Source organism: Eurytemora carolleeae, unplaced genomic scaffold, assembly GCF_000591075.1.
Source record: "Eurytemora carolleeae unplaced genomic scaffold, Eaff_2.0 scaffold478, whole genome shotgun sequence".
Classification (NCBI taxonomy): Eukaryota; Metazoa; Arthropoda; class Copepoda; order Calanoida; family Temoridae; genus Eurytemora; species Eurytemora carolleeae.
In genome coordinates, this window is record NW_019396378.1 from 76,135 (window position 1) to 103,196 (window position 27,062).

At 32.8% G+C, this 27,062-nt stretch overlaps 2 protein-coding genes across 2 annotated transcripts in view; both read right to left on the reverse strand.

Annotated features, from left to right (window-relative positions):
• LOC111702037 (glutamate receptor ionotropic, NMDA 2B) overlaps positions 1-9,075 on the reverse strand; it is a 49,060-nt gene extending 39,985 nt beyond the window's left edge. The window contains exons 1-6 of the mRNA XM_023473561.1: positions 9,018-9,075; positions 7,130-7,174; positions 6,202-6,238; positions 4,664-4,737; positions 4,268-4,305; positions 3,190-3,266 (exon numbers count right to left, since the gene is read on the reverse strand). Of these exons, the coding sequence (XP_023329329.1) occupies positions 3,190-3,266; positions 4,268-4,305; positions 4,664-4,737; positions 6,202-6,238; positions 7,130-7,136 (233 nt within the window). The 5' untranslated portion in view covers positions 7,137-7,174; positions 9,018-9,075. The remainder of the gene's footprint in view (positions 1-3,189; positions 3,267-4,267; positions 4,306-4,663; positions 4,738-6,201; positions 6,239-7,129; positions 7,175-9,017) is intronic.
• A 1,031-nt stretch (positions 9,076-10,106) lies between these two features.
• LOC111702038 (glutamate receptor ionotropic, NMDA 2C) lies at positions 10,107-18,742 on the reverse strand. Its single transcript, XM_023473562.1, has 9 exons — positions 18,652-18,742; positions 17,720-17,852; positions 14,665-14,724; positions 14,039-14,160; positions 12,927-12,981; positions 11,628-11,687; positions 11,092-11,178; positions 10,712-10,810; positions 10,107-10,121 (listed from the first exon to the last, which is right to left on the reverse strand). Exons 1-9 carry the CDS (start codon positions 18,735-18,737, stop codon positions 10,107-10,109), a joined length of 717 nt encoding a protein of 238 aa, XP_023329330.1. The 5' UTR covers positions 18,738-18,742.
• Positions 18,743-27,062: the final 8,320 nt, after the last annotated feature.

Genomic DNA, 27,062 nt, shown 5'->3' on the forward strand with positions numbered 1-27,062 from the left:
CGCATGCTGCGTTGAATGACAAGAAAAAGAGAGAGCATGCGCGAAACTTCTTTGAGCTTCTCTCTCAGGGTTATTGTGAACGAAATACCCCTAAATCTTGAAAAGACGACATCTAGTGTTCTAACAGTTCTTGTTAATTAATCTATGAAATCTTGAAAAGACGACATCTAGTGTTCTTACAGTTATTGTTAATTAATCTATGAAATCTTGAAAAGACGAAATCTAGTGTTCTAGCTGTTAATTAATCTATGGGATACAACTTAAGCTATAAAAACTAATTCTTTTCGACCCGTCAGTCAAGGATTTTTATTATAAACTACTAACAAATAAATGCACGCGTTGTCCCTGGAATTTTTTAAAACCCCGAGTACCATGGGTTTCCTCAAAAATGTGAGCCAATTTGGTTCAACCGTTTGGTAAGCTAAATTTCCTTTCGTTTCGATAAAAAAGTGGAAGGAAACGTTGTTTTTATCGTTTGAAAAGTCTCTTTTGTAGAAAAACCACAATTAAAAATAATGATTTTTTTAAAATCTTTAACACATATATCTAATTTAAATTTGATCAGACAACGCTTTTCAAAAATGAACATTGTACAGCCATTAATAAAACTCTTAGAGCTGGCGATATTCTTCAATTTCTCCGTTATAAGGGTTATGAGAGTTTTAAAAAACTAAAATGAAAAAAGAAAATTGGAAAAAATGAAAATAAAAAAATCTCTAGTTTGAGTGGGATCAAATAAAAAACCTGTACACTTAAAGGACTAGAAATTCAATCTTTTTTATATTTTTATTTTATATTTTATATATTTTATATATATATATTTTTATATATTTTATATTTTTGGTCTGAATTCAAGTTTTATTGCTTGTGTACGTTTAGACTTTTCATCAAAATAATTCAAAATCTTTTGATAAAAGACCGTGATTTTTAAAACCTTTAAACTATTTAAAAGTCATTTTTAGTTCAATAATTTTATTATTTAGCGCTCCAAATAATTTTTTGTTACAAACCGTAACTTTTGAATGAGCAGAAAGCGTTAAAATCCTAGCAAAACTTCCAAACTCGAATCCGCAACATAAACGTTTAACAATTAAGCTCGTAATTCATGACAAACGGTTGGCTTGTATTATTGCTTTCTCACGTTGGCTAAGATAAGCGAGAGCCCAATTCTAATTGCTCAGAATTTTAGATCATATCCTGAAGATGTTTACTTAATCCGTGGAACTATTAGTGCTAGATAAATGGATTAACTATTCAAAAGTTCAGACCTCTTGTACATATTTTATATTTTTTAGATTTTTAAATATTATAAAATTTTTTTTTTTATTTTTACAATCCTACAATTAAGGATTGTGGATTCGGTTTTATAATGTTTGATCTAATTTAGTTTTTATTGGAAACTGAAGAAGTTCAAGCTGATCTCGAAATCCACTTATAATCTTTTCAAAATAGGTCTCAATTGATAAGGGGGGGATGGAGGAGGAGGGGGGAGAAAGGGGGGAGGGACCGACGAGGAAAACGTTAAAAATATCGAATCTAGGAATAAACACATAAAATGAAAAAAGGGGGTTAGAAGAGTTTGTAAATATTAAAATAAACCTTTATTTTAGTTAAATGACCTCTTAACCTTAACACCCCCCCCCCCACATGATGTTGTCCTTAGAGTTGAGATAGGGGAGTGTGATGCATGTCCCTAGTCCAACTTTTCAAGGCCTGCTTATTTTGTCCTTCGAGTTATGATATGGGAGTGTGATGCATGTCCCTAGTCCAACTGTTCAAGGCCTGCTTATTTTGTCCTTAGAGTTATGATATGGGAGTGTGATGCATGTCCCTAGTCCAACTGTTCAAGGCCTGCTTATTTTGTCCTTAGAGTTATGATATGGGAGTGTGATGCATGTCCCTAGTCCAACTTTTCAAGGCCTCATTCAAAAATTAGACCTGTAACATGGTTAGGGTGCAAGGGAGGATTTTAAAAATTAGACCTCTAACATGGTTAGGGTGCAAGGGAGGATTTTAAAAATGTTCAAAAAGTTCGTCTGAAAAATGTTCAAAAATAATTATTTTTAATTTTGACAAATATTAACATGTGACACATGTTAATGCATCCATTTTTAAAGGGCTTTTGAAATATATAAATTTTAGTTATTTCTGATTTTTTAAACACCGACCCGCGCGCCGTTTGACTGTCCTCCACCCTACCCTATGCATAAAAAAAGACTTTCCAAAACTATGATGTTCCCAACTATGATGTTCCCAACTATGATGTTCCCAACTATGATGTTCCCAACTTTGATGTTCCCAACTATCATGTTGTTCCTAACTATCATGTTCCCAACTAACTATGATGTTCCCAACTATCATGTTCCCAACTATGATGTTCCCAACTATGATGTTCCCAACTATGATGTTCCCATTCCCAACTATCATGTTCCCAACTATCATGTTCCCAAATATCATGTTCCCAACTATCATGTTCCCAACTATGATGTTCCCAACTATCATGTTCCCAACTAATGTTCCCAACTATGATGTTCCCAACTATGATGTTCCCAACTATGATGTTCCCAACTATGATGTTCCCAACTATGATGTTGAAAAAGTGAAGAAGTTTCAGCGTTCTAATGTCAGCCGTTTTTAAGTTATTTAGACAAAACCACAGAGGGGGGAGTGGAACCCCCGCCCCCTCCACTCAGCCGTGGTAGGGGAGGTAGGGTTAACAACAACGGCCATTTAAATCTTTGACTGATGTTTTCCTGTCTGAATTTGATAATCTTCAAATTCAGTTTCTCTTTTTCAGTGGCAAGCAACTATAACAAAAAAGAAAATTGACAGAATTCTATACGATTTATTCCCTTAGTACCCTTTAAAGGGAGCGTTTCTTGAAATTAGGTGAACAGTCCCTTTAGCGCGGGTCTAATTTACTAAAATAACAGAACTGTATAATGTATTTATGTTGTTCTGACTCCCCTTACTTAAATATATATATCTATTCTGTTTATACAAATAAGTGTGCAAGTCATTTCTTTAGAAACAGATTTTTTGACTTGAAGGATAGAACTAAAATATTTAAAGGTTTTCTTAATAGAGGAGGAGCGCAGAAATTACAAAATTGGGGTTTTCAGGATTTAATAATAAAGAGAAAGGTAGAAACAGAGTTTAGGAATTGAAAGGGATATTTATAGTAATTACCTAGACCCTCTTATCTTGACTGCTGCTAGATATTTGTGGAGCTTCCTGCCCCCAGGCCATTTTACAGCTCCATGATCCTTAGATGAGGTAGTTTTTTTTGGAATCAAAATTATATTGATGGAATTAAATGATTCAACAGAACACCCAGATCAACGTAAAAGGTTGACTTGAAAGGTTGACTTGAAAGGTTGACTAGAAAGGTTGAAAGTTTGACTTGAAAGGTTGACTTAACAGGTTGACTTGAAAGGTAGACTTGAAATGTTGACTAGAATGGTTGACTGGAAGGTTGACTAGAAAGGTTGAAAGGTCGACTGGACAGGTTGAAAGGTTGACGATAAAGGTTTAAGGGTTGACTTGAAAGGTTGACTTGAATGGTTGACTTGAAAGGTTGACTAGAAAGGTTAAAAGTTTGACTTGAAAGGTTGACTTAAAAGGTTGATTTGAATGGTTGACTAAAAAGGTTGACTAGAAAGATTGAAAGGTTGACTTGGAAGGTTTACTTAAAGGTTGACTTAAAAGGTTGACTTGAAAGGTAGACTTGAAAGGCTGATTTAAATGGTTGACTAGAAAGGTTGTTTAGAAAGGCTCACTTGAAAGGTTGACTTGAAAAGTTGACTTGAAAGGTAGACTTGAAAGGTTGACTTGAAAGGTTGACTTGAAAGGTTGACTTGAAATGTTGACTTGGAAGGTTGACTTGAATGGTTGACTTTAGAGATTGGCCTGAAAGGTTGACCTGAAAGATTGACCTGAAAGGTTGACCTGAAAGGTTGACCTGAAAGGTTGACCTGAAAGGTTGACCTGTATGGTTGACCTGAAAGGTTAAACTGAAAGATTGACCTGAATGGTTGACCTGAAAGATTGACCTAATGGTTGACCTAAAAGGTTGACTTTAAAGGTTGACATGAATGGTGACTTGAACGATTTTCTTTGATGATTTTAAAAGGCTTGGCTTTAAAAAATTGTAATTATTTTGCTGAACCTGTTAAAAGTTTTATTAATCCAATTTTTGCAAAAATATTTATGATTTGCCCTTTTTTTAAAGTAAATTGAAGAAATATATTCTTATTTTGGTTTTTACCTGACAGGACACATTGGGTTGAAGCATCTCTAGTTTCTCTAGGTTTATACAAATAGATTATCTATCTATCTATCTATCTATCTATCTATCTACCTATATGTCTATCTATCTATCTATCTATCTATAAGTCTATCTCTATATCTGCTTATCCATCTATCTATCTATCTATCTATCTATCTATCTATCTATCTATCTATCTATCTATCTATCTATCTATCTATATATCTATCTATTATCTATCTATCTATCTATCTATCTATCTATATATCTATCTGTCTATCTATCTATCTTTCTTTCTATCTATCTATCTATCTCTCTCTCTATCTGTTTATCTATCTATCTCTCTATCTCTCTATCTGTTTATCCATCTATCCATCTATCTATCTATCTATATCCCTGAGTCCGGTATTCTATCTAGATACAGATTATTGAGTCCGTGGGAGAACACGCTGAGCGCTGTATTGATCTCTCTGCAACACAAAACACAATCTTTTTTTAATTTTTTGTCTCAAATTTTTTTAAACCCGGATTAAATTGTAGCCGACAAATGTTATTTTTTGTTGAAAATTTTTTCTAACTCGTATTGAATTGTACCTGACAAAATGTCATTGTTGAAAACTTTTTTTAAAAAAATCCTAAATTGAGCTAAGCCAGTAAATTTTGTTGCAAATCTTTGAAATTAAAAATAAAAGTGTTTTTTTTGTTGCAAATCTTTAAAACCCAGAAATAAGCTGCACCGAAGAAAGTGTCGTTTTTGTTACAAACTTTTAATTACCGAAAATTAAGGTATATTATTTTTTTTTCAAAACTTTAAAAAAAGAAATTAAGTGGACCCGGGAAAATGTCAATTTTGTCATAACTTAAGATAAAAATTATTTAACAGACACTAAAGATTTAAAGGGTAATGTTGGTGTGTTTGGGGGGATGGTGGTTGGTTTCTGGGGGGGAAGGGAATTTCAACAAAGGTTGGACAAAGTTCAGATTTTTTCAAATATGGTGTAACTAAGCATAAGGTGGAGAAAGAACCAGAAATGAGAAATTTAAAACAATGAGTATAAATTTGTATTCTCCTTTTACCCCCTATTTTCCACTTCAACAAAATCAAAAATGAGATTTAGAGCTATAGGCAATAATATACAGTGAATCCCAGATATAGACCGTCATAAGTTTTTTGATAATTCTAAAGAAACTTCTTTTTTATTTTTAATTGAAGGTAAATTAATAGATCTGAAATATGAATGCAATTGATATAATAATATTAAACTCATTTTTCCGCGGCATTTGATCTTAAATATGCAATACGACATTATAAAAAATCTCTTGCTATGTATTCATATTTTTGGGATTTACTGTATTAAATATCAAATTTTATGTGAATTAACTTGACTAATTTTTTTTGTATTGATTAATAGAATGCATTGAAGACCTAAGAAGCCCAAAGGAGTTTCGCGCAGTCGGTGTAGAATTACAAGACAGAGAGAGCCTGTTCTACGCCGCCTGCGCGAAACTCCTCTGGGCTTCTGCCTCAGGGTTATTCTGAACTAGTTTCATCCAAATCTTGAAAAGACGACATCTACTGTCCTATCTGTTATTTTAATTTATCTATGGTGACATGTCTGATTCACAATGGTACACTTTAAACCCTTGTCTAGGAAGCTGTTTATCAAATAAAAATATTTCAATTTGGGTTTTTTATAAAATGACTTACGCATTTTTGCCGCTGAAATAATAAGACAATTTTGTGATGCATCATTGATCTCTTTTCAAGATATAAAAACACAATTTCTCCCTTCTTCCTACTCGGTTAAAGGTTTAAAGGATATATTTTAGCATCGTACATGCCACTTTAACAATGGTGGTTCCCTTAAAATTAAGTTCTATAAAAGTCTCTTTAAATAGGTTTTGTAATTAATAGAAAGAGTTGTATCTGTTCCCTGATAAGTGCGAGAGTATCGGTAGGAAAATGAACACCTGACAGAAGAAATATCAGAAATTGAAAGCAATCGTGTTCTGGTCACAAAATACTTCCTATATCTTTGCAACCTGATGGTGTAAACCTTTGACATATCAAACTTAGGCTCTTTTATCTAACAGAATTTAAAGTTTTAAATTTCAATGGTCTACATTTAAAATATCTGGTTTAACGGCTAAATGATTAGCAATTAAACGGTTAAACATAGAAACGGTGAAACGATTAAATGGTCAAACGGACAAACTGTTCATCAGTTAATTTAATAAACGGCACACTGGGTAAATGATTAAACATTTAAACGGTTACACAATTAAACCGTTAAACGATTAACCAATTTAAACGGTATAAGGGTAAATTGGTCAAATGGTTAAACGTAATTATCCTTTTCCTTTTAAATTAATTTTTATTTGATTTATCTTTAAAGTAATATAAAATTTTAGTGTTTCAAAAATAATAGTTAATAATAATGATAAACATTATAACGCTCTATTTAATATAGAAATCATTAATAAAAATCACTTATCTAAAATTTCACTTTTTAAATTCAATAAACATAATTATGAGAACAAAAAAACTGTGATAACGAATAACTTAGATTTTTGCTTCTTTTCACTTTATGTTGAATGTGTTTATTTGTTTACTAAAAACTTGTTTTGATGAAATTGAACCCCTGCGTTAACAAAATGATTTATCATATATTCAAAAGCTTTAATGTTTTTACAAAAAGAAACCCCAATATGGTTTCAAAACTATCAAATATATACCAAAACATTTAGAAAATTTGTAATTTGTAAAATGTTTATGAATATTATGCTTATTAGATTAGATATGAAATATTGTTTTTTGGTCAAATAAAAAAAAAAAAAATTAAAATTTCTGATTTTACTTTCCTAGCATTCCAGCAGGAAAAGAAGGAGGAGCTTCATTTAGTTCTCCTTAAAAAGTTATTTTAAACAACAAATTTTAGTTTGAAACCTGTACTAGAACTGTGCTCTAAGCACGATACATCACACAGATCCAGACAGCTATGAAAAGACTGGGTCGACTTTAACCTAACTAACTCACATATCCATTTCTTTAGCCTAAAACATGTTCAGTTTATAACTATAAAGCATTTGGTTTAAGCCTCAATTAAAGTACTTGTCAAAGTTCTCACAGATTTGTGCCTGAAAGCTTGCAACCTTTAAATTACTGTGATCACATAAATCTTACTACAAGGGGAGGATTCATTTGGTGCAAGGTACTTTGCAAGGAAAGTTATTTTAGAGGTTTACGCATTTTTTGTGCTGCAGTGTACTGTCTCTGGGCGGAAAAGTAAACACAAGACAGATGTCACAGCTTGACATGGAATTCATTTTCACAAAAATAATCTATGAAATATTCTGGTCAAAGGAAACTATTATGTGAATTTTCAAAAAATGCTTTTAACCTCCTTTGATACTAAACGAACACTGATGCATCTATTCTTATTTACAAAGTCCGTCCAGAGAGAACTGGTTTCAATATGTACGCAGAGTATACGCGACCGCAATTAACTTTCCTTGCATTACAACCTTGATTTAGTGTACAGTCTCGGTGCAGTGTCAGTCTGTACTGTACAGTGTACGATGTAAAACCTAGCCTATAGCTGCATAAAAATTGGAGTATCTCAAATACAACGGAGTTTTCAGTGATACGTACCACCAACAAATATATAGAACAGGAACGCCCAACTCAGATATACGCAAATTGTGTACTGTACACTGTGGGAGGAATGTAAACAAATACAATGCCCCCACAGCAGTTGAAGAGAAAGGATTAAACACTGATAAACAGAGTGATGTTACAGTCAAAAACAAAAGAAACTAGTTAATATATTAAGTTAGTGCGGATACAAGTTTTGATCGCCTCCCACTGCAGTACACAAATTTGACGCATTAGATATGGCGGTTCCTGGTCTATATATTTCTTGCGTACCACTTACAATTATAAGTAAATGTAAAAACTGGTTCGGAAAAATACATTTTTTAATCTACTATGTACAAAACTTAGTATAGGGGGGGGGGGGAAATATGTACATTTTTACAATTTTTTTATAAAATATAAATACAAGAGTGTAGGCATTTTTTCAAAGAGTTGCAGTATTCTCTTTTATTTACTGTTTTTCAGTAACTATCCAAATATACCTAAAACAGGCGCAGTATCTATCCAAAGGAAATAAGTCTTTGCCACAAATACCAACTTTCTAATACCTATATATCTACAACCAAATGATGTAAACCTTTGATATTTCAAACTTACATTGTTTGATGTAGCAGAAGTCATAGTTTGAAATATCTAAGGTTTACACCATTGGGTTGTTAATATATAGGGATTTAAAATTCAGAGTTTGTGGCAAAAACTCAATTTCTTTACCTATTACAGGCTGAGTAACTATCCAAATTTACCTATTACAGGCTGATTAACTATCCAAATTTACCTATTACAGGCTGAGTAACTATCCAAATTTACCTATTACAGGCTGAGTAACTATCCAAATTTACCTATTACAGGCTGAGTAACTATCCAAATTTACCTATTACAGGCTGAGTAACTATCCAAATTTACCTATTACAGGCTGAGTAACTATCCAAATTTACCTATTACAGGCTGAGTAACTATCCAAATTTACCTATTACAGGCTGAGTAACTATCCAAATTTACCTATTACAGGCTGAGTAACTATCCAAATTTACCTATTACAGGCTGAATAACTATCCAAATTTACCTATTACAGGCTGAGTAACTATCCAAATTTACCTATCACAGGCTGAGTAACTATCCAAATATAGTTTTTATCCGTGAGCCCCAACTTTTTAGCCTTCAAAATACAATTTTCTATTATATATTAAGATGGATCTTAAACGTTTTAAAAATGACTTGTTTATTCTAAAAGGAACTGTAAGCTTAAATTAATCAACCCTCCATGCAAAGATGGCAATGTCCGATGTACAACGGTACCCTTGATCAAAAATGTTGAAGATAACGTCGTTTTATGACTTGAAAAGTGTTTAATTTCTAAACTGCTTCTTCTAAAAAAGTAAAGTGCAATTGTTTTTTTGTTTTTTGCAGAGAAACCACAAACAAAAATTAACAGTTAAAAAGAACAAAAACATAGATATCTAATTCACACTTTTAATTTATTGTTGTAAATCGGGCATTACATGTCTATTTTGCATGCAGAGTTACTTGAAATTAGGCGTACAGTCCCTTTAAGTCATTTTATGCTCGCCTGGAAAAGAACTTTTCGCTTGAAACTAGTTTAAGGTACAATCAAAGTATTGCGAGAACCAGTAAAAGGAAGAAGGCTTTTAAAGTAACTACACCAAATATACCTTAAATATTGCTTTAATGTCGTCGTCGTATTCCACAGTGTTCTTGTCTCGCTTTACCTAACATTGAAAATCCGCGAGAAAATTTTTGTTTACAACCCGGTGATTGCCTGTATAGGCTGTACGAGAAAAACAAAGTTATATAAATCACCGACAGTTAGATTAAACATTTTATCGTTGATGAAGACTTTTCAAAACAGTCCCATTACAAAACAAAAATGACATTATTGATAAAAAATTTTAAAATCTAAAATTGTTGTTCCTCTGTCATAATATGTTCTGCTTCCTTTCGCGTGCAGTACATCAGGAATATGCGGCTCTCAGTTCGTTCCAACTAAAACAATAACAGACATTAAGAAATGCAGTACACTAGGAATATCCGGATCTATGTTCGTTCCAACTAAAACAATAACAAACATTAAGAAATGCAGTTCACTAGGATTATCCGGATCTATGTTCGTTCCAACTAAAACAATAACAAACATTAAGAAATGCAGTTCACTAGGATTATCCGGATCTATGTTCGTTCCAACTAAAACAATAACAAACATTATATTTGGTATCGATTCGAAGATCTAAAGTTTTGAGTGGAATATCGTTTATCTTGAACGCTTGATCTTGATATCCAATGTAGACACTTTTAAATTTGAGGTCCTCCTGATCCCTTAATTAATTTTATTACAGAAGGTTATGAACACCATGGGATGTAGTAGAGAAATATAATTAATACGTAGGTCTGCATGAGATTCATAAAATTTATATCAACTCTCATTATGCATGATATCCTACACATCCAGTTTCTAACCTGTTTCATATCCTCTACTGGATTCTCAGTATGCATGATATCCACTATATATCCAGTTTATTACCTTTTCATATCCTGTACTGGATTCTCAGTATGCATGATATCCACTATATCCAGTTTATTACCTTTTCCATATCCTGTACTGGATTCTCAGTATGCATTATATCCACTATATATCCAGTTTATTACCTTTTTCATATCCTCTACTGGATTCTCAGTATGCATGATATCCACTATATATCCAGCTTATTACCTTTTTCATATCCTCTACTGGATTCTCAGTATGCATGATATCCACTATATATCCAGTTTATTACCTTTTTCATATCCTCTACTGGATTCTCAGTATGCATGATATCCACTATATGAAGCTTTTTCTCCGAATATTTTGGATCGTTTGTTATATCACGCAGTCCCTGTAGAAAAAATATAAGATGTTTGAACAAAAAAAAGTTGTTTTTCTTTTTATACATGATAAAAGTTATAAATATAGAGAACAACATGTTTTTCGCGGATTCAAAAAACCCCATCTATGCATGCAAAGGTTGACCTTTTTAATTTAAATGATTTACGGCTGACACCAAAGGCACCTGACCTGTTTCATTATCATCATCTTTTATATGTTGAGGAAGGTACAATTGTAAAATTGGTCGGACAGGTACAGACTATGTACAGTACTGTACTGAGCTATACTCACCTGTGTAAAAGAAAGATGGCCTCCGATTTTAGTGGTTAATATAGAGAAGGTGTGCCATGAGTATCTTATCAATAACGACACCATTGCCTTCAGCCAAAATTTTAGATTTTTAGTAAAAAATATAATTTTCGGATTTTTGTATTGTCTGCTTGTTAGTTCAGTTTCAAACTCGATAAATATGTAAAAAAAAGTATAGAACGTTTTTTTGCTCATTTTTAAACGTTCAAGTTTTTTTTACTTATAAGTGTCTCAACAATAAAAATGTGGAACTGACACCTACTTTATTTACTCATATAATATTTGGATAATCATCAACATCAAATTATAAAATAGATTATGAAACATTTCAGCCTGGCACGAGATATTAGGCTAGAATGAAAACTTAGGAAAACGTTGTACAGTATATTGTAGTTGTTCTATCTAGACTTGCACTTTGCAGTAAGGTACAAAAATGACAAATATAAGTTTTTACTTTTCAAATTGATTATATTTTTAAACCAAGATGACAAGTTTTAAAACAGTAAATCAAGAATTTCCTGTGCTTGATGTTTAACTGTGGGTGCAAGTTGAAGTTGCAGTTTATCTGTCGCTGTCGACTAAAGATAGAAATAAAAAAAAATAAAAGAACTGTCGTCTTCAATCTAAATTTTATTTTAAAATGCCGCGAGGCATTTTGTGAGTTATAAATATTTTAATTGATTAATCTCTAAAAATGTTTAGTTTTTTATATTACTTTTCAAATTTAGAAATACAAAGGAATTTCAAACTCAAATCTGACATTATTAATATTAAAGGTCTTCGACATTTGGTTGCAAAGATAAAGGAATTATAAAATCAGAGTTTGTGGTAAATACTCAAATCCTCAGTTTTTACGATTCTTGCGTCAGAACTTGCAACATTTGGAGCACGTACTGCGATTATATTATACTACTTTGTAGCACTGCGATTATACTACTTTGGAGCACTGCGATTATACTACTTTGGAGCACTGCGATTATACTACTTTTGAGCCCTGCGATTATACTACTTTTGGAGCACTGCGATAATACTACTTTGGAGCACTGCGATTTTACTACTTTGGAGCACTGCGATTTTACTTCTTTGGAGCACTGCGATTTTACTACTTTGGAGCACTGCGATTATGCTACTTTGCAGCACTGCGTTTATACTACTTTGGAGCACAGCGATTATACTACTTCGGAGCACTGCGATTTTACTACTTTTGAGCACTGCGATTATACTACTTTGGAGCACTGCGATTCTACTACTTTGGAGCTCGGCGATTTTACTACTTTGGAGCACTGCGATTTTACTACTTTGGAGCACTGCGATTTTACTACTCTCATTTATAAAATCTTTAAAAGAAAAAACTGCACCAACTGAACTTAAATATATAAAAGTCACAAATTGCAAAAACAAAGACGCCGATATTAAAGCAAATACATTGAAAAAAAATCTACTCAAAAAAAACCATTGTAAATAATGAAAATATATATTTCGATTTGAAAATGTAATTAAAACAAGAATGAACAAAAGATCTTATATCGGAATCAATGAACTAAAGAATATTATGGAAATTTTTCGTTTTGTTTATGATAAAAAATATATGTACCGAATTTTTAATATCTCCTTAATTTTATTCAATTTTAACCAAGCGTTCAGTTTAAAAATAAAAGATATATAATCAAATTCTGCAACACCAGTTGTAAGTTACATCGTTTAAAACCATACAAAATTTAACATTATTATTTTTTCAGTTAATTAGGTAAGAAGATCGCTTTATCTCTGAAATATATGGACAACCTCTTTCATTAGTTGAATATTATTATATTAACCTGATCCAGAGCAGCATTATCAGCATTCCAGGATACTACAGGGATACCCACATATCTGAACATATATATACAGTATTCCAGGATACTATAGGGATACCCACATATCTGAACATATATATAGTATTCCAGGATACTACAGGGATACCCATATCTGAACATATATACAGTATTCCAGGATACTACAGGGATACCCACATATCTGAACATATGTATATATACAGTATTCCAGGATACTACAGGGATACCCACATATCTGAACATATATATAAAGTATTCCAGGATACTACAGGGATACCCACATATCTGAACATATATATATATACAGTATTCCAGGATACTACAGGGATACCCACATATCTGAACATATATACAGTATTCCAGGATACTACAGGGATACCCACATATCTGAACATATATATATACAGTATTCCAGGATACTACAGGGATACCCACATATCTGAACATATATATATATATATATAGTATTCCAGGATACTACAGGGATACCCACATATCTGAACATATATATACAGTATTCCAGGATACTACAGGGATACCCACATATCTGAACATATGTATATATACAGTATTCCAGGATACTACAGGGATACCCACATATCTGAACATATATATACAGTATTCCAGGATACTATAGGGATACCCACATATCTGAATATATATACAGTATTCCAGGATACTACAGGGATACCCACATATCTGAACATATATATACAGTAACCCAGTATACTACAGGGATACCCACATATCTGAACATATATATAAAGTATTCCAGGATACTACAGGGATACCCACATATCTGAACATATATATATATACAGTATTCCAGGATACTACAGGAATACCCACATATCTGAACATATCTATACAGCTATCCTTTCGTAACTTCGTATAAATAGAAATTAATATTTCTATTAAAATTTTTTTTAACAGCAGTAAATATTTTGTAAACTTCAGTGTTATGTTTTTTTCTGAATCGTTTTTTGATAAAACACGGATTTCTCCGACGTCAAAGACTACCTCTATTTATGTCTGTATAGGATATGGTCGTCTGAAAATAAGTGCACAGTCCTTTTTATTCTTTTTATTCTTACTTTGCCAGTTCAAGGAAGTATTGCGAGGCGACGGTTTCTCTTCCATAGTTTTCCGAATTGGTGAGATACAGCAGAGATACAATATTTCCTCCAAGGAATTTTTCACAAATTTTCTCTAAAACCTAAACAGATTATTAATTTACAAAAGAATTGTGTCTTTGCAGCAAACTCAAATTTTCTATTCCCTTTATCTTTACAACCTTTGTAAACCTTTAAATGATATTTTAAACTGTGAATTATGTTAAATGAAAAAGGTTAAACTTGAAATATCAAACCATCAAATTGTAAAGATATATTGGTTAGAAAATTTGGGTTTGTGGCAAAAACTCATTTCCTTTGTATCAAATTATTGAAAGGACTGTAGTCATGGTTTAACTGACCCTCAATGCAAAAATGGCAATGTCCGATTCACAACAATACCAATACCTTTATCTGATCAATAATGTGACAGGTATTGTCATTTTTCTAGGTTGCTATTAAAGCACTTCGGATCACACAAAACATAAAATTTTTTGTAAGCATTGAAATCTATCAAACTTTGCAATAAAATCTAATGAAATTAATTGTAAAAATAGAAAATTCGTTATTCAAAATTTGTAATCGATAATAAATATTTTTAATGTAACCTGTGTTGGTCCTGGCATTGCATCCAGCATTTCTAGAACTGGGTTCACAGTGTACTTTTCCTACAATATTTCAAGGATTTTTACATATGGTATTTTTCTCTTTTTATAGCCTATTGGAGGGTCAAATATTATTCTTATAATATTTGTTAATTAGGCCAGATACTTTACTTGTTTGTATGGGTGTTTGTATGCTTGTTTGAATCCAATAAACGTCAAAACGGCTGAACCGATTGTGCTCAAACTTTGTTAGGAACCTTCCATGACCCCAAGAAAGTTTTATGGATGCTCAGAATTACAAAAGTTGCTTCCAAAAAATTCAAATCCACGAAAAAATATTATTGATTCTGTAAACTTTTTGTGTGTCTTTTTTATAATGTACAAACGGAAGAATCTCACAAATAGAGCCACAATTAAAAGTTGAAATAGAAGGTGTGCGCAAGGCACTCTAAAAGCCTACCTTGCTGTTATTATATTATCAAAATATTTAGTAAAATTTCTTTCTGTCTATCTATCTATCTTAAATTTAGGTCTTAGTTTGAATGACTTAAGATAAATGCTTTAGGTTACTTTATCAATCTTTGGAGATTAACTTTAGCTGTCAACAAAATCTAATTGTCCTTTTTTAATAAATTTTTGTGACCCAGGGCCCCAGGGTCAATGTTTTGGTGCTATTAGCTGGTACACCTGCAATATTATTGTATTCAAATGTTCTATTGTTAAATACATGAGTAAATATTAAATATATTGTAAGCAAGTGGTAGATGTTGCATCCTTATAGGTCTAGGCACACTTGTTTCAAATCATGATTTAAGTAGATTTATCTTACGTCGATTTTCAGAAATTGGCATTTAATAATATTTTTAAACATAAACAATTAAAGGCGTAGATGAATTCAAAACCCCTGTCTGAAAAAAAAGCTTGAAGAAAAAAAATTTCGAATTAAAATTATGTTTTCTTCATATATCTGTAATTTAGAATATTACAAAGAACTAAACAATATTTACTATTGTTTTTAACTTGATTGCTATCCCTAGTATTGTGTCTGTATATTGGTAGAGCTCTATTCAATCTTTATCCTTCATCTGGTATTTACTTATCTTGTCTATCCTTCATCTTGTTTTCCTATCTTATCTATCCTTCATCTGGTATTTACTTATCTTGTCTATCCTTCTCTTATTACAACAACCCTCTCTATACACTTCTCTACAGTACAATTTATTGTTTTGTTTAGCAAACCTAACGACCATCTTTAAAATCTGGGAAGAAACCATCATCATTGGAGTACCATCGGAGACCCCCTTTCATCGGAGATCTACATGACCACAGTAGTGAATATTACAGCCATTTCTTACCCAAAAGCCAACTGAGACCCCCCAATTTTTCTTCGGAGACCACAGGTTTTTTTTGGAGACCCCAGGCTTTTCCTCTGGGCTAGTTCTCCAATGAAAATTTGGGGTTTAAAAAAAGTTTGGGGTCACCAATAAAAATCTGGAAGGTCTTCAATGAAAATGATAGGTTTAAAAAAAAGTTTTGGGTTCTCCAGCGGAAATCTGGGGTCTCCAATGAAACGTTTGGGGTCTACGATGAAAAATATAAGTTCTCCAACGAAAATTTTAGAGTCTCCAATGAAAATCCTGGGTCTGTCGATAAAACTGTTGGGTCAACGATGAAAACCTGGGGGTCTCCAATAGTTCTCCCAGACTCCGATCTGTAGAATATCAAGTAGTTCTCCTGTCGGATGAAAAGTATGAATAAAAAGTATGAGAATTAACAATGTTTCACTTTTTGTTGGACATTATAAACTAATTGTTAGGCCCTGGAAACTAATCATTAGACATAAAACAGATGGAAGCTCTAAAAAATTCACTTTGATAATAATACAAAAAAAACTTTTTTGCTTTATGTCATTTTAACCTATTTTGTCTTTAAATACTTAAATAAAATACTTTCTTTAATAAGTACTTTTTTGTCGAATTATCCAGGTATTTGAAATCTACGTTATTTAAAAATCTCTGATCAAATTGTAACTTTTTCAAGTTTTCGACTTACTTTATAATAATTTGTAATTTCGTTATTTGAAAAAAGTTTAGATTTGCATGGTTTTGAAGGATTTGATCAAACGAAAATACAAACATGTTCCCAACTTTAAATTCGAAAACAAAATTCTTATTCATGTATTTGATCATAAAAGTTGTGAATCCATCTTTTCTTCTGTGTTTTCATTGTTTGTTTACTGTTACGAAAAGAAGAGAAGATTTATGATTGTTAGGATTGCATAAGAACCCGCAGTTTATGTGATATTATCATTTTATTTATATTGTTAAAGTGAAAACTCTTTTATCCCCCGAAAATATGATAAATTATGAAATACATTCTACTTTCTGCAAATAACCAAAATACCAAATTAATAGAATTATCTCCAATTTATTTAATAATGGTTCTTAGAATCTATTTATATTTCTAGATTAACCTAAGTCCATTGTCTTCTTGTAAAAGCTGTAAAATAAAAAATTTTAAAAAATCTTTAAATCTTTAGATCAATGCAAGCTACAATTGATACAATGTTTGTAAGTGAAAAGATTCTCACCATGTAGAAACACAAGGCATATGAATTTTAAAATAAAGATTAATTGCATTTATTTAGTGTAAAACTATTGCATTTATTTAGTGTAAAACTATTGCATTTATTTAGTGTAAAACTATTGCATTTATTTATTGTAAAACTATTGTATTTATTTTGTGTAAAACTATTGCATTTATGTAGCGTAAAACTATTGCATTTATTTTGTGTAAAACTATTGCATTTATTTAGTGTAAAACTATTACTTTAGCTAGTGTAAAACTAATGCATTTATTTAGTGTAAAACTATTGCTTTTATTTATTTATTTATTTTATTTATTTTATTTTATTTATTTATTTATTGCATTTATTTAGTGTAAAACTATTGCATTTATTTAGTGTAAAACTAATGCATTTATTTAGTATAAAACTATTGCATTTATTTAGTGTAAAACTATTGCATTTATTTTGTGTAAAACTATTGCTTTTATTTACCTGAAATTTCATTTTAGTGAAGATCTTCTTTGCCGAGTTAATTTCTTTCAGATAATCTTTCTCCTTGAAGATTGAGTGCGGCAATACAACGGATATGCGCACATCCAAACTGGTTTCCGGAGAGTCCCTTCGACTGCAAAAAGACCGTAATGAATTAAAAGAACGAATCCATGTTCATCCACTAAATATTTTTATTTAATGTAACAACAAAAAAAAATGTGGATTGATTGTTGCCTTCTTCTTTCTTTTGACTAGAAATAGCATTTTTAAATTGTTATTTATTATTTAGTTATTATTTTTTTGTGAGTGTAAAAAAGTTCCAAACCGTAGAAGAGAAGAAAAACAATTCGTAAAAAGATAACTATGCTAATATGTTTCAAAATTTCTATTATAAACTTGATAATTTAATATTAACATTTAAAACTCCAAATATTATTTAGATTTGAAATTGAAATGTTTTCTCAATGCTAAATAAAGATAGAAAGAATAAGTGAAAATCAGTTTTAAGAATTCAACGCTTTTAAAATAGTGAGTGTTCATAATTTTAACTATGTTTAGGAATACTAAAAAAGATGAAAGTGTATGGTCTACAGGTGACATTTATCACTAATCCATTTTTGATTTGAACGTAGATTTAAAAACGAACTTTTTAAGTAATACGATAAATTATATAATGTTATGTGAATTCTATGTTTGACGGATTTTGAATTCAAAATGAAAAACCTAACTTTCCACAACTGTATTTGAGCCACTTTAAAATACATTCTCACCTTTAATCCTTTTAATCCTTTTAATCCTTTCAATCCTTTAATCCGTTTTCTTTTTAACATGGTTTAGAGGTGACGTTTGCAAAAAATATTTTTAACATCGTAGATCATAATTTTGAAGAAAATTTGCTGGTCAACAAAAAAATAATTATAAGTTATTTGTACCTGGCCGGTTTGTTTGTTCTAACTCTCAGATCAAGTCCTGAAGCTTTCTGCAGAACAAGTAGGATTGCTATTAATACAAACAACATTATCTACATCTGAAAATATAGAACAAAAAATATCAAAAATCCATTTATCAACAGTTGATTAATGGGAGAAATAAACTAGTTAGGTTAGGGCAAGGTTGTAATGCAAGGAAAGTTAATTGCAGTTTCTTCTAGAGGAGTTATTATTTAAAAAATGTCAGAGTGTAATACTTTAGTTTGACGTGGGTGGTCTGGGAAACAACAGTTTTGAGCTTATAGCTGGTAAATGTAAACATAAAAATATTCACTGCTGTTCTAGTTTTTTGGCAAATGAACAAAATATTTTTTTAAATATTTTTTTTAATGATCTACTATACCACTGGTTCCTGTTCTCATAGAACTACAACATCCTTGGTTCCTGTTCTCATAGAACTACTACACCCCTGGTTCCTGTTCTCAGAGAACTCTGCACCCCTGGTTCCTGTTCTCAGAGAACTCTTACACCCCTGGTTCCTATTCTTAGAGAACTACGTCATCCCTGGTTCCTGTTCTCAGAGAACTAATACACTCCTGGTTCCTGTTCCCAGAGAACTACTTCGCCCCTGGTTCCTGTTCTCAGAGAACTACTGCACCCCTGGTTCCTGTTCTCAGAGAACTCTTACACCCCTGGTTCCTATTCTTAGAGAACTACGTCACCCCTGGTTCCTGTTCTCAGAGAACTAATACACTCCTGGTTTCTGTTCCCAGAGAACTACTTCGCCCCTGGTTCCTGTTCTCAGAGAACTACTACACTCCTAGCTCCTGTTCTTAGATAACTACTAAATCACTAGCTTCTGTTCTTAGAGAGCTACTTCACCCCCGGTTCATGTTCTCATTGAACAACTACACCCCTGGTTCCTGTTATTCGAAAACTACTACACCCGTGGTTCCAATTCTCAGAGAACTACAACACTCCTAGCTCCTGTTCTCAGAAAACTACTACACCCCTAGTTCCTGTTCTCAGAAAACTACTACACCCCTGGTTCCTGTTCTCAGAGAACTCTTACACCCCGGCCCTGGTTCCTATTCTCAGTGAACAACTACACCTCTGGTTCCTATTCTCAGAGAACTACTACACCCCTGGTTCCTGTTCTTCGAGAACTACTACGCCCCTGGTTCCTGTTCTCAGAGAACTACTACGCCCCTGGTTCCTGTTCTCAGAAAACTATTGCACCCCTGGTTCCTGTTCTTCGAGTAGAACTACGCCCGTGGTTCCTGTTTTCATAGAACTGCTCACTTATCAAAGTGAATTCGTTCGCTTCTTCTCTTTTTACTTTTTTGTCAGCGGATGCGTTTTCTAAAATGTATGTTAAATTATAGAAAATCAAATTAACGAAACCGAATACGTCTTGCCCTGGTTAGGCCAGCTCCAGGCTGCATATATTCTCCTGGTCCTGGGTCCCCCTATTCTCAGGGTACAACTATAAAGCCCCTGGTTCCTATTATCTGGGTAGTAATATGATACCCCTGCTTCCTATTAGTCAGAGTACAACTTTGAAACCCCTTGGTTCCTATTCTCAGGGTACAAGTTAAGACCCCTTGGTTCATATTCTCAGGGTACAACTATAAGACCCCTTGGTTCCTATTCTTAGGGTACAACTATAAGACCCCTTGTTTCCTATTCTCAGAGTACAACTATGAGACCCCTTGGTTCCTATTCTCAGGGTACAACTATAAGACCCCTTGGTTCCTATTCTCAGAGTACAACTATGAGACTTCTTGTTTCCTATTCTCAGGGTACAACTATGAGACTCCTTGGTTCCTATTCTCAGGGTACAACTATAAGACCCCTTGGTTCTATTCTCAGGGTACAACTATAAGACCCCCTGGTTCCTATTCTCAGGGTACAACTATAATGTCCCTGGTTCCAATTCTCAGGGTATAACTAGGATATCCCTGGTTCGTATTCTCAGAGTACAACTATGAGACCTCTTGTTTCCTATTCTCAGGGTACAACTGTAATGCCCCTTGTTCCTATTCTCAGGATATAACTATAATGCCCCGGTTCCTATTCTCTAGGTAAAACTATAAGGCCTCTGGTTCCTATTCTCTAGGTACAACTATGAGACACCTGGTTCTTACTTTCAGTCTCATGGTACAACTATAAAGCCTCTGGTTCCTAATCTCTAGGTACAGCTGTGATGTCGACCTGGTTCTTATTCTCAGAGAATAAAACTATGATACCGGCCTGGTTCCTATTCAACTATGATGCCCCTGGTTCCTATTCAACTATGATGCCCCTGGTTCCTATTCAACTATGATGCCCCTGGTTCCTATTCAACTATGATGCCCCTGGTTCCTAATCAACTATGATGCCCCTGGTTCCTATTCAACTATGATGCTGCTGGTTCCTATTCAACTATGATGCCCCTGGTTCCTATTCAACCATGATGCCCCTGGTTCCTATTCAACTATGATGCCCCTGGTTCCTATTCAACTATGATGCCCCTGGTTCCTATTCAACTATGATGCCCCTGGGGAATCTCCCGGGGCTAGGTTTTCTAACTTCTTAAATAAATATAAAAATACAAACTTTAGAGAAATAGGAAATAGATACTTGTAGTCTCGACAAAATTGGAAAACATTGAATATTAAGATTTACCTGTAATAATAATGACAATAATAATAATAATTACAATGACAATAACAATATAATATAAATATACAGCGCTCTGCAAAATAAAATGGAAAATGAAGACAAGTTTTTTCAAATGTACAGAACAGCAATGTATTTTCCCTACTCAAACTGCCGTCTTCATTTTCCCCTTTAATCTTGGGACCACTGCATTCTTTCGTCCTTAATAATGTCGTGTTAATTTCTCACTTTAGTTTGAAAACAACAGAACGTGTTAATTTCTCACTTTATTCTGGGGACCACTGCTGTTACTGCGAAGTGTCGTATTCATTTTCCACTGTATATAGAGGACACTGCATTCTTATTAAAATGTCGTCTTCATTTACACATTCATTCGTTCGTTGAACTGACAGTTGAAGAACAAAATGGAATTTGAGGACGGACCTTTCAGTGGAAATGAAGACGACATTGAAAATTTAAAAACGGGGTGTCGACTGTTAGTTCCACGAACGTATGAACGTGTAAATGAAGACGACATTTTGATAAAAAAAAAATAACATTGATAATCATTAAACTATTTCGCTCCTTTAATGTCTAGGGTATGCTAAAAAATAGAAATAATGACAATGATAATGATAAGCTACAATGTTTTACAAAAACGTTTAATTTCTCAAAAATAACAAATAAATTCTCCCAGAGAATACGTCTTGTTGCCAGCGGTTTATATACGTTCGGTTACAATAATGTTTAACTTTCGAAAAAATGAAGTACGACAGCTTTGTAAATCTTAAGATTTTTGAGATTTAGTTCAAAGCGCTCTTGAATCAAAATAAAGAAACCGAATGTATCTCGCTCTGGTTAGTCCGGAGTGTGTCTTGTTGAGAGACCGGGAGATAAAATTCGAATGAGACTTGAGAATTGAGGATAAACCGACCAAGGGGTCTCGGAGAATGAATCTGATCGGTGAGTTGTCTCTCAAACCACCGTTGCAGTTAGATGGATAGCAGACAATTTATTTTCAATGCTTTAAATCCTCAATTCCCTCTTTTTCATCTTGGATTTCTTTTATCTTATTCTTCATGGTCATTTTATTCCCGGATTTTGTATATATTTGTTGTACCATGTATCAGTAACAAAAGAAATAAAAACTTTAATTTTGCCAATTTAAATGTTAAAATTCAAGGAATAAAAATATTAAAATGAAAATGGTAGATCCGCAAAGGGACTCAAGAGAATATGGTTTTGAATATGCAAAAATTTTTAGAATTAATTAGAATATTGGATTTGAATTTTTACCTATTTAAAGTTTTTTTTATTAGAAATATGTTAACCTCTGTATGTGAATAATAAGTTCCCCCTCAACTATTCAAATTATTCAATATTCTTATGATTATGCATTATTCTCTCTCTTCCTCCACACTAATCCTCTCTATTCATATATATTCAGGTTTTACAAATATAATTTTTAAAAACATTACTTGAGCGAATATATTTTAAACTGACCCCAACGCCCAAAACTGTTACGCCTGTGTTAGGTTATTCTAACCCACTATTATTATGCCTTAATTTATTTATAATACAACCTTCCATAAACCTTCCCTGGGATCATGTGAGGTCCCACAAAAAAGTAGGTCCCGAAAGGTTCAGTCGTTTTGACGTTTATTTTAAACAAACGGACAGAGTCCAGACACACAAGTATCAGTCTATTTTATTGTAAACAAACGGACAGAGTCCAGACAGACAAGTATCACTCTATTTTATTGTAAACAAACGGACAGAGTCCAGACAGACAAGTATCACTCTATTTTATTGTAAACAAACGGACAGAGTCCAGACAGACAAGTATCACTCTATTTTATTGTAAACAAAATTTGTATTCTGTTCTTTGAGACTAGACGTATTGCAAATCTGAAAGAAAATATTAAAAACAACTTAAAAGCTAAAAAACATTCTAAAACAAAGTTTTTGTTTTACATCCCTTTTCGCTCTGTCAAGTGTAAAAATAAACCTTACTTTGTACACATGCAGTCATGGCATATGCAAATCAGTTAATGAAAAAAGTTTATGGACCTCTTAGACTCCATATTAATCTACTCCGTGTTTCCAACCTTCCACTCCGTATCTGACTACTCAGTGAATCTTCAAGTAAAAAGGTTCTAAAACATTGAATACAAACTCATGTATTTTTATTTTTATTTTAGTTTACTTTTATTGGACTGCATTGTCAATATTCTATATTCTAGTAAGCTGTCCCAACTGTTCACATAGATTCAGACACCTGTGAACAGTTGCATCATTTTTCAGAGTTTGGCTTTAACGTCTTGCAGTTCTTTACATCTTAAAACTATAAATTCCTAATATACGGAGAAAGGGTAGAGTATAGAATGCTGATGGACAGTTTGTATAGGGGAATTGTACAGACTCCTTATCATTGAACATAAAGGTTAACATGTACATTTAAAGAATATATGTTTATATATATAATATATGTTTCAGTTTGAAGGAAATAATTTTAAAGATATCAAATTTTCCGTAAGAGCTTGCAATCTTTGGACCACTGTGTATTCTAATTGCTTGTAACAACCTATACATAAGGAAATAAAATAAGATGTTTTTAGATTTGTCAGGGGACATACACTTTCATATATTCATACTTATATTCTTATATACAGGGGATATACACTTTCATATATTCATACTTATATACAGGGTAAACAACAAGGATGAGACTTCAGAGACGACTGTACAGTATTCGTAAAGGTTTATTAACCCATTTGCTTTCTTTGCTAAATAATTTCGGACAATTACGAAAGATTGGATTAAATGCTGAAAACCAAGTTGATCCTTCGGAAAGTCAGAATTAAATGATGAAAACCAAGTTGATCCTTCGGAAAGTCAGAATTAAATGCTAAAAACCAAGTTCCTCCTTCAGAAAGTCAGAATTAAATACTAAAAACCAAGTTCCTCCTTCAGAAAGACTGGATGAAATGCTGAAAACCAAATTCCTCCTTCAGAAAGTCAAAATTTATTCATTTCCGGGCGTCATTACATTCTTATTTGTGCAGGTTCCCCTGTATGTAGGAATTATGAAATGAAAAAGAGAAAAAGAAGAAAAATGAGCGAATAGAGAGAAAGAATGGAAAAAGATTGACAAAGAAGCAAATTTTTTTTACAAACGTCGACTAAACCAATAAATACATGTTATTTCTTCACAAACGTCGACTAAACCAATAAACACATGATATTTCTTCACAAACGCCGACTAAACCAATAAATACATGCTATTTCTTCACAAACGTAGACTAAACCAATAAACACATGTTTTTTTTTCACAAACGCCGACTAAACCAATAAATGCATGCTATTTCTTCACAAAAATCGACTAAATCCAATAAATACATGCTATTTCTTCACAAACGTCGACTAAACCAATAAATACATGCTATTTTTTCACAAACGTCGACTGAATCCAATAAATACATGCTATTTCTTCACAAACGTCGCCTGAATCCAATAAATGCATGGTATTTTTTCACAAACGTCGACTGAATCCAATAAAGACATGTTATTTCTTTACAAACGTCGCCTGAATCCAATAAATGCATGCTATTTCTTCACAAACGCCGACTGAATCCAATAAAGACATGTTATTTCTTTACAAACGTCGCATGAATTCAATAAATGCATGCTATTTCTTTACAAACGTCGACTGAACCAATGAATACATGCTATTTCTTCACTAACGCCGACGGAATCCAATAAAGACATGTTATTTCTTTTCAAATGTCGACTGAATCAAATAAAGACTTGCTATTTCTTCACAAACGTCGACTGAATCCAATAAATATATGCTATTTCTTCACAAACGCCGACTGAATCCAACATATGTATGCCAGTTCTTCACAAACGCCGACTGAATCAAATAAAGACATGTTATTTCTTTGCAAACGTCGACTGAATCCAATAAATACATGCTATTTCTTCACAAACGTCGACTAAACCAATAAATACATGCTATTTCTTCACAAACGCCGACTGAATCAAATAAAGACATCACAAATGTCGACTGAATCAAATAAAGACATGCTATTTCTTCACAAACGCCGACTGAATCCAATAAAGACATGCTATTTTTCACAGACGTCGCCTGAATCCAACATATGTATGCTATTTCTTCACAAGCGTCGACTGAATCAAATAAATACATGCTATTTATTCACAAACGTCGACTGAATCCAATAAATGCATGCTATTTCTTCACAAACGTAGACTGAATCCAATAAATACATGCTATTTCTTCACAAACGTCGACTGAATCCAATAAATACATGCTATTTCTTCACAAACGTCGACTGAATCCAATAAATGCATGCTATTTCTTCACAAACGCCGACTGAATACAATAAATACACATGCTATTTCTTCACAAATGAAAGAAGAAAGTTCATTCAAACTTACTAATATTGTGGTTGAATGTGCCAACATTTCGACTAAAAGATATATCTAGATCTGGTTAAATAGGAAAAATGTTCCCAGTTCCCAATGTTTTGGTAGATTCGGTTCCAAGGCTTTAAAATGAAAGTAAATGTAATATGAAACCTATAGAATAGATGGCAGACTGCACTATTTTCATTGCATTGCAATGTATAGTGTTTCTTTCGATTGGTCAATCATAAAAATGCTTAACTTAATCCTTCTGACCAAAAAAGTTAACATGGTAGTTCTTCCCAAACAAAATAAACAAAAACTATAAAAAAAATAAAACATTTACATTTATGTTGCTCAAAAGAAAATATGATTATTCTAACTTCCTTCCCACTCCCGTAACCNCATCATATATATTATTTTACACAAATCTATCTTGGGAACCCAGCTTTACCAGGTCAAGGGGTTTATGAAGTTGTATTCCTAGTTGAAGCAGTGTAATCCATCATACTAACATCATATATATTATTTTACACAAACCTATCTTGGGAACCCAGCTTTACCAGGTCAAGGGGTTTATGAAGTTGTATTCCTAGTTCAAGCAGTGTAATCCATCATACTAACATCATATATATTATTTTACACAAATCTATCTTGGGAACCCAGCTTTACCAGGTCAAGGGTTTTATGAGTTTTGATCGAAAATACAAGAAAACAAACTATAGAAAACTAGCTTGGGAACCCAGCGCTGCCAAGTTTACTAAAAGTTACTCCCACCGTTTACCCAGACTTGAACGATTTTACCGGGAAACTAAATTTTCGCTATTAAAGTCGACCCACTCAACATATCATCTCAAAACCTAGCTAAGAATAATTCCGTGGTCTCCCAAGTTCCCCAATCTAAATTTGAGGCAGATAGGTCTAGGAGCTCCTGAGTTATGATCAGACAAAAGAAACAGACAGACAGACAAACAGATATTACAACTTTATATATATATAGATAAGAGAATCTTGTCCAAACCCCTAATTTTCTTGTTCCTTATATCTGTGTAACCCAATGTCGTTAAACTTTGATATTTTAATGTATAAATCATGAATTCTGATATCCATGATAGTTAAAGCTTGAAATTTTAAATGTTTACACGATCAGGTTCCAAAGATAAAGGGATTAGAAAACTAGAGTTAAAAATAATAACAATTCCTCCGGGACTGAAATATAATATTATGGATTGTTTACCTCGTGGTTTTTAATTATGCAAAAGTGTCTCTCGGTGTATTGTTACATTCCCTTGTACTTACATTCTCAGATTTCCGCCCCCCCCCCATCCACTTCCTCCTGATACAACCCC